Source organism: Muntiacus reevesi, chromosome 7 (assembly GCF_963930625.1).
Source record: "Muntiacus reevesi chromosome 7, mMunRee1.1, whole genome shotgun sequence".
Taxonomy (NCBI): Eukaryota; Metazoa; Chordata; class Mammalia; order Artiodactyla; family Cervidae; genus Muntiacus; species Muntiacus reevesi.
In genome coordinates this window covers 70749138-70762423 of record NC_089255.1, presented here as the reverse complement: position 1 = coordinate 70762423, position 13286 = coordinate 70749138, and the positions used below count along the sequence as shown (strand labels likewise).

General features: G+C 41.8%; 1 protein-coding gene across 1 annotated transcript in view; it reads right to left on the bottom strand.

Moving 5' to 3' along the window:
* Positions 1-13286, bottom strand: part of PRKCH (protein kinase C eta) — a 231508-nt gene that overhangs the window by 97094 nt on the left and 121128 nt on the right. The window contains exons 4-8 of the mRNA XM_065940924.1: positions 10137-10171; positions 8179-8267; positions 6536-6665; positions 3537-3664; positions 132-275 (exon numbers count right to left, since the gene is read on the bottom strand). Of these exons, the coding sequence (XP_065796996.1) occupies positions 132-275; positions 3537-3664; positions 6536-6665; positions 8179-8267; positions 10137-10171 (526 nt within the window). The remainder of the gene's footprint in view (positions 1-131; positions 276-3536; positions 3665-6535; positions 6666-8178; positions 8268-10136; positions 10172-13286) is intronic.

The following is a 13286-nucleotide window of genomic DNA, read 5'->3' as shown; positions in this document are numbered from 1 at the left end:
GCTTGTCAGGGCCTGCCTTGTCTGGGGCAGAAGGCAGATGGGAAACAGGCACATGGATACATTCCTGCACATACAAACAACCTCCATGGAGCAGGCTTCCTTTAACCCAGACAGCTGAAGCTAAGACTCACCTTCCCAAAGCTGCCCTTCCCCAACACTCGGATGAACTCAAAGTTGTCGATCCCAAGTCGGTTGGAGGAGTTTACCCCAATGCCATTTCCTTCTTTGGTGCTCTCCTTTCCCTGTCGTCTTAGGGTTGATCTAGAAACAAGCTTCTGCAAAGAAGAGATACAGGGAGTCAGAAAGCCCAGGGGAACTTGAAGCAGTTACAGATGGAGAAGACCTTACTTGCAGCTTCAACCCTCAATATAGCGCATGGGGAGCGATTAATACAGCTTGACATGTGATCAGGTTCTGCCATTCAAAGCTGCTTCAGCATAAACTCCTGATCTGTGCTTACTGTATTTGGGTAAGAATCATTTAAAAATACATCTAAGCCACTGAGTTTCAGTTTGAGCTCAAATGGCAGTATACAGAAACGCTGTCTCAGTCTGGTCCACCCGGTTGCTTCCTACAGGTGACCACATTCTAAGAGCGCCATCTGGCGTCCATGTCCTACAATTAGCAGATTTCACAACTGCTCAGAAAATCAAAATGAGAACAAAAGAAGCAACGTTATAATATACATTTTAAATTATAGAAGAGAAATGAAAATTAACGTAACCATCGGAACAATGAGCAAATATATGAAGGATAATATCGAAAATACCTATAATCTCATCAACAAAAAGTAAAAACAATATACACACATCTATCTTTACGCTGGATTAATTTTTAAAGACAATGAAATAATTGTTTCATAACATTAATTTTAATTTAACGTTTTTCATGCTATTATCATACTAACATATTATGTTAATTGCAAGCTATTAACATATTTCCACAGTTCTAAATGTCCTTCAAGAACATGAGTTTTAAAAAGCTGTCCAATAATCCATTTTATGGATATATTGCAATTGATTCAATAACTCCCCTGATACTGGATATATAGATTATCCCCCGTTTTTCTCTATATAGATAACACTCAGTGATCGTACGTGCACGCAAATCTTCTATCAGGGTGATAAGGAGTCTGGGCTCTCGAGCAGGCTGCCTGGGTTCAAATCACAGCTCTGCAACCCAACCCTGTGACCGTGGACCAGTCACCCACCTCTCTGTGCTTCAGTTTCCCCTCCTAACAAAGGGGATGTTACAGCAGCTGCCACATGAATTGTTATGAGGAGTAAATGAATAACTGCACCTAAAGCTCTTAGACCAATGCCTGGCACATTCAATAAACCTAAGCTGTATTGTCATCATTATCAACAAGATCATCATTAGCATCATCTATTCAGATAACTTTCTGAAAAGGGAACTCTTTGAACCAAGGATTTAAGTTTGAAGACTTGGGATGCATGGTCAACTTGCCCTCCAGAAAGGTTAACCGTCAATACAAAGAGAGCTCCTAGCTCACCAGATGGAACCAGAGGTGGGTGTAACCTCTTCGGGGAGTTTTCCAGCCCCATCCTGCAGAGGACGCTACCTACAGACAGGGCGACGGTGCAGATGTCCATCTTGGGATATTTATAAGACAAACAGATCAGAAGAGACAAGAGACCAGAAGTCTAACATCTTGGAGCATTTGACCTATTAAAAAAACAGCTAATTTGGGACAACAACTAAGCAATGTTTGCAGTAAATAGCTGGGCAATAGCCTGAAACTGCAAGGATTGTACTTACTCAACCGAGTGAAACAGTGATTGAAGATACAAGATGGATCATTTTTTAAAATCCAATTGTTTTAATAGTTTCTCCTCATAAATATTTCAAAGACAGAAAAATTTTACCAGCTTGAATTTCACTTCCTCCACCTAAATCTTTCCCCTGGTTGGGCTTGCCCTAGCCAAAAACTTCAAGTCAGTGTTTCTCAATCTTTTTTTCCTTTTAACCCATTCTTCTCTTTTGAGAGACTAAAGACGTCTATCTTTACTGATGAACTGTCAGATAATAGATAATTTGGGTTTTCTCACTATTAAGTGTCAGAACATTAAAGACACTTGATTCAGATGACATATGACCCTGCCCATTCCTAGAGGTTGTGCTGCATGGCTCAGCTCATTCCCATGGAGTTTCAGAAGCTCTGGGGCAGGCTGAAAGCCTTAACCTGACAATCTTTAGGCACCACTGTCTGCGAGCATGCATGCTAAATCGCTTCAGTCATGTCTGACTCTGTGCAACCCTAAGGACTGTAGCCTGTTAGACTCCTCTGTCCGTGGGATTCTCCAAGCAAGAATATTGGTGTGGGTTGCCATGCCCTCCTCCAGGGGATCTTCCCAACCCAGGGATTGAACCTGCGTCTCTTACAACTCCTGCATTAGGAGGTGGGTTCTTTAACACCAGCACTACCTGGGCTTCCTTGGTAGTTCAGATGGTAAAGAATCCACCTCCTAATGCAGGAGACAGTCCCTGGGTCGGGAAGATTCCCCAGAGAAAGGAATGGCAACCCACGCCAGTATTCTTGCCTGGGAAGTCCCGTGGACAGAGGTGCCTGGTGTGCCACAGTCCAGGGGGCTGCAAAGAGCTGGACATGACTGAGCCACTTTCACTTTACTTTTCCTCAAATCAAGAAATACAATGTCAGTCCAAGGCCCCGATCTGCCAGGTGGGGCCCTCCACCTGGTAAAGGTGGCTAGTGAAAAAAGAGGAAACGGGGTGGTTAGTGATGACATTTTTTGGACAGCCAAGCACCTGCCAGTGATTGCACTTCCCAAGTATCCAAAGATAGTTGCCAGTTCAGTCTAGAATTTTCCTGAACCAGACATCAAGCTACACATTTTAGAAGCCACAGCCATAGCCGTGGATCTTTCCCCAGCTCTCGGCAGACCCCAACTAACAAGGCAGCAGTAGGATGCGGCTGAAGCTCTAATGGACCAGGAGTGGGTATGGGTCACTCAGGGAAGGGACAAGACAAAACATACACAGCAACAGACCCACTCCACCCACCCCCCGAGAGCCAAGAGGAAGGAACTCCTGTCTGTGGTTGGACCAGAGATAAATTCACAACCCATAAACAAAACCTTCACACTCTGGATTCCAGGCTGTGGAGAATGTCAGCTCTTTAAGTTCAACGCCTTCAGAGAGGAGGAAGCAGAGGCCCACAGTTACTGGTCAACTGTACACCCGGGGACCCCACCAAGAGTAGAACCCAGGCCCCTGGATTCCAGGCTTTTCACCAGACCACAATGACAGGAAGCCGATTTACAAAAAAAAAAAAATCCTTTTTCTGCTTATTGCAATATCTGCACACTCACTATGTGTTGTTACATAACTGTATATAGAATCTTATTTGCAGAAGAAAATGCTCTTTAAAAATGCAGTAAATCTGTTTACCGTATTTGCTGAGACCAGGACTTGGATTACGCCACACACGATATGAGGACTCACCACATCTGGGAACGCTGTGCAGATTACAATATGTGAAATCAGTAAAGGCTCACCGAGGTTGGAGAAATATTTCCGGGTTGGAGGCCCATCCCCGCCAGAGTCTTGGCCAGCTCCACTGCGTTTACCCCACAGTTTGGGGCCACGTTCGCCTGACATCGAATGTGTACGTTCATTTTACATACTGGAGGGAAGAGGAGAGAGGAATCCACATTCAGAAAAGAGCCACGTCAACATGAGATGCGAAACAGAACTGTGATAACCTGAAAGTGTGACGGGGCAACTGCACAGGCTGAACAATGCCATCTTCTCTTAAAATTCAACCGACACAAATAATGATCCCACGGGAGCCTGGTGGGCTGCCATCTATGGGGTCTGCGCAGAGTCAGACACGACTGAAGTGACTTAGCAGCAGCAGCAGAGTGTAAGTAAATCCCTGACTTTCTCTATTTCTCTTTTGTGCAGAAGCAGAAAGCCTAGCATACTGAAGAATAAGAAATTTCAAATATCTTTTTTTTTCCTTCACCGCAACTTGATGAAAGACATTCAGCTATGTTACATTTTAACAGTCATTACTGATTTCCCAGCATGATTCAACACAGATTAAAATGCTCATCACAGGGACAGCTCAGTCAACTAAGGAACAAGGAAACATGCCAAGTGACTTTATACTCTTCTTGTACCTCTCAAAAAAAGTAGCAATCGCAAAGCCATGTGTAGATGGCTGTTTAAACAGTGAAACGGTGAGTCTGAGAGAAAAACCTCTAAGTACAGCCTTCTCTCTGAGCACTGTCTTTGGGTGGCCCTCACAGCTCAGAAGGCGGCATCCTGTGTGGCTGCGTTTCTCAGGGCTTGCAACCTGTGGCTTCATGGGTGACGAGAAGCAATTGTTTTAAAGGTCAGAGTAAGTGGCGGTTGGAAGAGCAGAGTGAAGCGAAGCGAAGCTCCTGGCGCACAGGAAGCTGACTTGGGATGATGAAAGCCCTGAGGTTTAATCAGCACAAGGTTCTTATACGGCTTCTTGACCTGGCCCTGCGGAGGGGAGGCAGGAATGAAGCAGCATGATACGTGTTTGGGGTGCATCAGCCCATCTTTGGAAGGATGCACAGATCCAGATTTTGTGGGGGCTGAATTTATGCAATTTAGGGTTGCCTTCTTTGAGAAGAAGCGCTCTCTGGGGCTTCCCCGGTGGCTCAGTAGTTGGGAATCCGCCTGCCAGTGCAGGAGACACTGGCTCGATCCTTGGTCCGGGAAGATCCCACATGCTGTGGGGCAGCTCAGCTGGCGTGCCACAACTGTTGAGTCTGTGCTCTAGGGCCCGGGAGCCGCAGCTACTGAAGCCCGCACACCCTGGAGCCTGTTCTCCCCAAGAGAAGCCACTGCAATGAGAAGTCCGTGTATCACAACTACAGAGCAGTCCCTGCTCGCTGCAAAAAGCCCATGTACAGCAACAGAGACCCAGCGCAGTCAAAAATAAATAAATAAAATCATTTAAAAAGAAAAGGAACACTCCATCAAGTAGAGACCGTGGAAGGTGCCTTGCAAGGGAGGGGCTCTGAGGCTTAAGCTTTATTAGCTTCATAGCACATCCTCCTCTCTCAGGAAGGCTGCTACGGAGACATACAAGCCAGTAGTGGCTTTTCTAAAGCACCATGTGACAATAAAAGCAAAAATTATAAGAGCCGGAACACTGTAGATGTGCCACCCTCAGCACCACCAGGGACGAGAACCATGCAGATGAGCCCCACCCATGGCTCTGTACAGAGCATGCAAGAGCAGAAAGGGACTTTCACCCTAGAAAGGGACACCACCCAGCTAATGATCAAGCAGCGCCTAAAACAAAGCCACACGGGCACTGTCTGCTATTTTGGTCAAAAAAGAATTTATTTCACGTATCTATGAAAAAAGAATCCTTGTGACCCCCATGGACTGTAGCCCTCGGGGCTCCTCTGTCCATGGGGATTCGCCAGCCAAGAATACTAGAGTGGGTTGCCATGTCCTCCTCCAGGGGATCTTCCCAATCCAGGGATAAAACCCAGGTCTCCTGCATTGCAGGTGGATTCTTCACCTTCTAAGCCACCAGGGAAGCCCACACACACAAAGAACACATGAACAAAGAATAATCAAATGGGGCTCTGGAGAAACAAAAGTATTGGCCTTTCTTAAAAACAAGGGACTAGCCCCTTTTTGGTAATAGAAGCAGGTTTGGTAAGTCCAGCCAGTGGAAGTTGCCCAGTTTTACTGACATGAACTCTGCCTTCCTCTGGTGACTCAGAATGTGTCTAAGGCTTTAAGCTGAACTTCACATGTATTTCAGCAGGGGACAGTGCATCCCATGACAGCCAGGCTGTTACAGAAACACTCAGTGAGAGATGACTCCAGGCCAAGAGCCTCGCAACTCCTAACAGGACAGGGATCAGCCCCCACACTTCCCAACCCTTTGCTAAGGCAAAAGCTCAAAACCCAGGCTTCCTTGGGCATAGCTGTTGAAGTGCAAGCCCGAGTGGGGTCAAAGCTGAAGAGTCCTTCATTCCACCTACCCTCCGATCTCTACCAAGCTCTTTGAGAAGACACAGGGCAGCTCCAGCTATGCCTCTGGAACTCAATTTCTGCTTATTTCTGGTGAGGTCATCAGACCACCTCTCTTGCCAGTTCTTTACCCATAACCCAACCTTCTCTGCTGACCACCTCACCTCCCACTAGCTTCCATTTCTGACCAGATGCCATTTTTTCCTCTTTCATATACCTACTAAAATACACAAGGACTAGCCTGTACTCAGCACTAAACAGAGGATGGCCAGTAGGCTAGCTAACCAGACGAGACATTTAATTTAGCAACTGCGTAAACTTGCTGTAGTTGGGAAGTCTGTGGATCAAGTGCAGCTCTCTCTACATGCCTGACAAGGGGTACATTCGATCTAGAGTCACAGAGATGTTTGTTTATAAAAGATCTAAAACCATGAGTTCTAGGTCAGATTCTGAACTGCAGAATTTGGAAAGCTCGCAGCAAGGTGTTCTCAGGAGGAAGCGGGCACCCCACCCGCCAGCATCTCACTTTTACACTGAAGTCCTTGTCGCATTATACCCCAGAGCAGGGAGCCACAGTGGTCGCAGAACGTCGGCACTTTGTAGTTGTGGACGCTGAACTTGTGTGGGATGTTGATCCCAAACCTCTGCTCAGCAGTCTGTAGAAAGGAAACAGGAGGACGAGAGCTGCAATATCACACCTTCCGCAAAAACCGTAACAGGAGCCCACCAAATCAAAGCCCACTGTAACACCTGAGATGGGTACCTCATTACTGCTCAGCAGCAACGAATTATCCCGGCCTGACAATGCAAACTGAGCACGTGTTCTAGGGAACAAGACCGGACAGAAACATGTGGTACACAAGATTGTTCTCCATCTTGGGGGATTAAAAGAAATTTGAATTTTCATTTCATCTTTTATATCCAAGCTGTGTGTCTCTCCCTACCAATCCCCTCACACTTATGTCTATTTCCTAGAACCTGTGAACTTCAGGATTAAACAAGCCTTTTGTAGACTACACACACTTACTATCATCACAAGTTCTTCCAAAAATCAATTATATCATGAGGACAGGGCAGAGGGTGGTACCCAGAGGACATGGAACCACCTAAGGAATTCATTCCAAAGTGACATTCAAGTGGTGATCTTATTCCGCCCTTCCAGCCTCTGCCTGTCTTTGCATTTTGGTATCTCGGTGCAAAGATTCTGCTTTCATGTCAGGTACAATCACTTCTTGGATCAGGTGTAATCTCACATACTATTTTCAGCAAATACTTAGATTAGGCATATGCTCTATAGTCTACATCAAATTTAAAGCGATAACAACAGAGCCACGCATAACAAGGAGTGGGTAATATTACTCCTCTTGAAACCTTTCTGGCCTCTTTCTCAAAAGAAAGAACACACGCCTCTATGTGTACTCCATAGCAATCCTGGGCATACACTGTAATGGACCATCAATTCACAGCCAGACTCTTCAGTGCACCTGTGAATTTACCACTAACTGTTGGTCATACTTCACCTGCCTTCTACCTTCAGAATTTACAGTTATACCCACCTCAGCTGGATGCAAAATGGCAAGAGTGAAGTTCAAGAATTTATGTATAAATAAACATCCTCCCTGAAATTCCTTGAGAGGCTGGAAGGGGCCAATAGTCACTTTGTTTAGGGAGTGCAATTTACAGTTAACAACATATTTATCACATCAGTTGTATCTTGCAGTATTGATCCTATTTTAAGATTTAGGCTGAGAGAGAAGCTAGCTAGCAGAGGGTGGATTCTACATTCAAATACCAGTCATCCAATGGCAAACTCAGGGAACTTCTCACAATTCCAAATCTCTCTTCATATTAGAAGACCTGATCCCTAGAGCTTTTACCCAGCTGATCACTAATGGAATTATCTTAAGGACAGGTTAAGCTAAGCAAGTATAGAAACACAATGTCATAATATAAAAAGGAGAGACATTTCAATTCTGATACCATTGTTGGCTTCAAAGAGTATGGAAGGGAAGTGAGGGGCGCAGCAAAGAGGGACAGAGGGAGAGAGAGAAAGAGAGAGACACAGAGACGGAGAGGCAAAGGGAGAGGAAAGGAAGAAGCGAGGGAGAGAGGAGAGAGAGAATGTGCACACATAAGCATGTGTAGACATTCAGCAAACTGCTATCTTACCTTTGAATCCACTTTGTTAATATTGTTTTGGCAAGTGCAGGCTGTAACAATTAGATGATGGCAGCGCTTGTGGACAACACAGGTGCACACTAGGGAATCAAATCCAGCAGTTACACGTTTATCAGAGGCTGACAGCCTAGCCAGTTGCAGTAGAGCAATAAGGGCTGCACATGCCAGCATGGCCTGATTTAGATGCTGGGCTCACGGGAAGCCTGTGCTCCCGTCCTTCCTATATTCTTTACCCTCACCCTAACCCAGGCCTTTGCTTAAGCTCAAACTATTCATATTCCTGTCTGGAACCAATGTCATCATTCCTGGCTTTAATCCTTCCTGAGCCCACCTCCAGAGGAATCATCTCACAGTATGATGCTGGTATCCTCAGCCCCATGATCTAAAGCACTCATTCGTGTCTCACTATCAGTCAGAACAGAGCTGAAGTTCTCCAGGTGAGTTTCAGGGTCTCTCAAGCCCACCCCAGACTCACCTGTCACATTTCTTCTCTGAAGGTTTTTTGTCCCATTAAAAAACTAGAATAGTTGCTCTCCCTGGAGTAAGTCTTCACCCTCCTCCACACACTGTCCATGTCCTTCTCAATTCCTAGGACATCTTCCTTTCCTATCACTTGACTTAATCAAATTTATAACAGGACACAACTTTTAATAATGTTTCTTCCATGGAAACTCACTCCCCATGGCTTCCCTTCTAGACTGAAACTCTCTTCCTCCTCTGATCTCCTAAACTTTTAGCTGGCCTCCCTCATTTAAATTGTTCCACATATGGCCTCCAGCGTACTCAGGATTCCCAGCCAGCATGATGACTTGAACAAAGTAGGCATTCATTAAGTATTTGCAGAACGACTCAATCAATTGTTTGAATGGTTAGAACTTTATAAATAACTTTTTCTTCATTTTCATTTAGATAACTGATAGAGTGTAGATAGAGTCCAATTTCCATTAAAAAGCAATGAAGCAATATAAAAATACACATCATTTTTAAGATCTTTCAAGACATATGAAAGTTTCCAGGATTAAACACATAAAGACAGATGACAAGTCAGTAAACAGTACAATAATCTAAAACAAATCTAGCTTTCAGCAGATCGAATTCTCAGGAGAACCAAACTGAAAGTGCCCAGGGAGCTAACTGGTCTTTTTATATGAGGGAATCCTTCACATAGAAAATATTTATATTCTGAGGCATTTGTGGTTTTCACAGTCGGCTTGGCTACAGGTTTATTAATTTTATTGATATTTTCAGAGAACTAGCTTTGGATTTAGTGGATTTTTTTTTATTGTTTCCCTAATTTAAATTTCATTGTTTCCCACTCTATTTTTATTATTTATTTTCTACCAGTCATTTTAGGCTTAAGTTTCTCTCCTTTCTGAGCTGGAAACTTAGATTATTGATTCTAGATCTTTCTTCTTTTGTAATCTATACATTTCATACTATAAATTTTCCTCTCAGCACTGCTTTCACTGCTTCTCACAAACTTCGATAAACTGTATTTTCATTGAGTTTAAAATATTTTTTAATTTCCTTTTAAGTCTTCTTTGACCCATGAGCCATTTAGAATATATTGCTTAATCTCCAAATACTTGGAAGTGTTTGAATTATCTTTGTGTTATTGATTTTCAGTTTAATTACACTGCTGTCTGAGAAGATACTTTTTAGGATTTCGATTCTTTTATATTTGTTATGGTTGGTTTTATAGTCTAGAATATGATCTCTGTTGGTAAATTTTCCTAGGAAACTTATGAAGAATGTGTATTCTGCTGCTCTTAGATGGAGTATTCTATAAATGTCAATTTGATCAAGTTGTGATAATGCTGTTATGGGGTCTCATTTGATCTACAGAGAGTTATTTATCAAAATATTAATGGAATGTACCCTGTTTCTGCTTGGTTTAATCACTTAACACAGGAACAAGATTAAATATACTTTCAAAAATGTTTTCTTACCTTGGCATTGGTAGCCCTGTTTTCCAAATACACCCCTGGTTCAAGACAAGAGAGAAAAAAGTAACCATTAGTCAAACATTTCAGCAACAACTCCTCTAATTACAGCACTTAAGGAAAACAAATTTCATCCTCTAGTCCTTTATAAAAAATAAAATTTCAGGGAAGCAGCAGTGATGATGGCCTTTTTGAGTGCTTGTTACCGTGAGACAAAAAGGAAATACTCCAAATCATCAAAACAGGTAAGTATTGCCAATTCTCATTCTACCAACCTCTGTGGCAATCCCCCTAGTCCTTAGTGAAAATAAGGCCTTCTCTGTGTGTGACTGAGCCTCAGGCTGAAGTGTCACTCTACCACCTAACTGAGCATTCTCGCTCACATACACATAAAGATGTGCAGAAGGTGAAGTAAGCAGATGCAGATATACCCACAGAGGTAAACAGGTGAGTCCAGTGGACCTGAGTGACCTGAGGCATCTTTCCTCTTCTCTGTGCCCACATCACCCCAGAGTCCACAGGGGAGAAGTACAAGATGCCCATCACACTCATAGCTCCCATCTCTGTCTCTCCCTAATACAGTCTCTGAGTGACAGTGATACAGTTTTCACCCTCATTAATAAAGATCATTTTCCTAAGCCTGTAGGATGTGCTAGGCAATGAGCCAAGCAGCTAACATGTACTATCTCACTTAATCCTCACAAAGGCCATGTGAGGTAGCACACACGAGAGGCTGACCTAGAGCACAGATCATAAAGTCAGATGGCCTGGATGTGTGTTGGGGCAAATGGTTAACTTCTCTGAGCCATTGATTCTTAATGTATAAAAGGCACAATGATAACAGTACTTACTTTATAAGGTCATCATGAAGATAAAAAGAGTTCGTTGATAAAGACTTAGACCAGTGCCTGGCACTCTAAGTGTACATAAAATTTACTATGTAAAAAAAAATAATAATAATCATCTCTGTTTTGCAGATGAAGAGACCCTGATGGGTTATATAACTTGTCCAGGTTCACATATCTAGTTGGTGATGAGAATGAATGCCAGGGTCTATATGCTTAATCATATATATATATAAAACACATATACCACTATTATAAGTGTGTGTAGGGAAGGGGGAGGTAGGTGGGAGTTAAAGTTCCTTGGTAGAAAAAACTTAGTTAAATTATCAAGCAACTTTCCATTTAGAATGTTAGTTGAGATCACAAGTTCTCACCCAAAATGCCTACTAAACACCTGCAGTAGCCTGGTCATGTAAAGGAGAGAAGTTGAATATGGTGTGACATGAAATAAACAGCAATGGACAGTCACTCTTCTGGTTGGGCAAACCCAGGGAGAGGTGTGTCTACAGCTAACTGGAGCATATAAAGAAGAGAAATGGGCTCAAAGTTGCCAGAGATGCTAATTTTTCTCATTTAAAAATGGACTAGGAATCTTTTCTTAAAGACTATAACTTTAGGCTTCATCATATCAACAACCAGTATAGGGCCTTTGGTTTAGACAAGACTCTTTTTCTTTTTTATTTAATTTTTTAATGTGTACAAAGTTAGGGTCATTTCTTTTTTAAAATTTATCTTATTGAAGTATAGTTGATTTATGATGCTATATTAGTTGCTCATGTACATATACAGCAAAGTGATTCACTATACATAGGTTCTTTCTTAGGTTCTTTTCCATTATAGGTTATTAGAAGATATTGAATATAGTTCCTGGTATTATATAGTATAGGTCCTTGTTGTTTTTCTATTTTATATATATATGTGTGGATGTCTGTTAATCATGAATCCTTAATTTATCCCTGTCCCCTCCTTCCCCCTTTGATAACCATAAGCTTGTTTTCTATGTCTGTGAGTCTATTTATATTTTGTAACTAAGTTCCTCTGTGTCATTTTTTAGATTCCATGTATAAGTGATATCATATGATATTGGTCTTTCTCTGTCTGACTTCATTTAGTAAATGAAGTTGGTTGAAAGGACACAGAAATAAGACTCACCTATGTTACCTACAAGACACTCACTTCAGATCTAAAGAAACACAGACTGAAAGCCAGGGGATAGAAAAAGGTATTCCATGTGAATGGAAATCAAAAGAAAGCTTAAATAGCAATATTTATATCAGACAAAATAGACTTTAGAATTAACACTGTTACAAGAGCTAAAGAAAGACACTACATAATGATCAAGGATCAATCCAAGAAGATGATGTAACAACTGTAAATATACAAGCATCCAACATAGGGGCACCTCAATATATAAGGCAAATATTAACAGTCATTAAAGGGAGAAATTGACAGTAACACTATAATATTAGGTGGCTTTAATACACTACTTACAGCAATGGACAGATCATCCAGACAGAAAATCAATAAGGAAACACAGGCCTTAAATAACATATTAGACCAGATGGATCTAATTAATATTTATAAAACACATCACCCAAAAGCAGAAGAATACACATTCTTTTCAAAGTGCATATGGAACATCCTACAGATGCATTCTCCTAGATCACATGCTAGGCCACAAAGCACACCTCAATAATTTTAGAAAATTGAAATATCAAGCATCTTTCCAACCACAACACTATGAGATTAGAAATTAACTATAAGAAAAAAAACTTCAAAAAACACAAACACGTGGAGGCTAAACAATATGCTACCAAACAACCAATGGGTCACTGAAGAAATAAAAAGGGATATTTAAAAAAAAAAGATACCTAGAGACAAATGAAAATGAAAACATGGAAATCCAAAACCTATGGGATGTGGCAAAAGTAATTCTAAGAAGGAAGTTTATAGTGATACAACCTTGCCTCAGGAAATAAGAAAAAGCTCCATAAACAGCCTAACCTTACACCTAAAACAACTAGAGAAAGAAAAAACAAAGCTCAAAGTTAGTAGAAGGAAAGAAATCACAAAGGGTCAGAACAGAAACAAGTGAAATAGAAACTAAAAAACAATAGGAAAGATCAATGAAACTAAAAATTAGTTCTTCAAAGAGATAAAATTGATAAACCTTAAGCTAGACTCATCAAGGATAAAAAGAGAGGGCCCAAATCAATAAATTCAGAAATGAAAAAGAAGTTACAACTGACATTACAGAAATACAAAGGCTCATAAGAGACTACTATATGCCAATAAAATGGACAACCTAGAA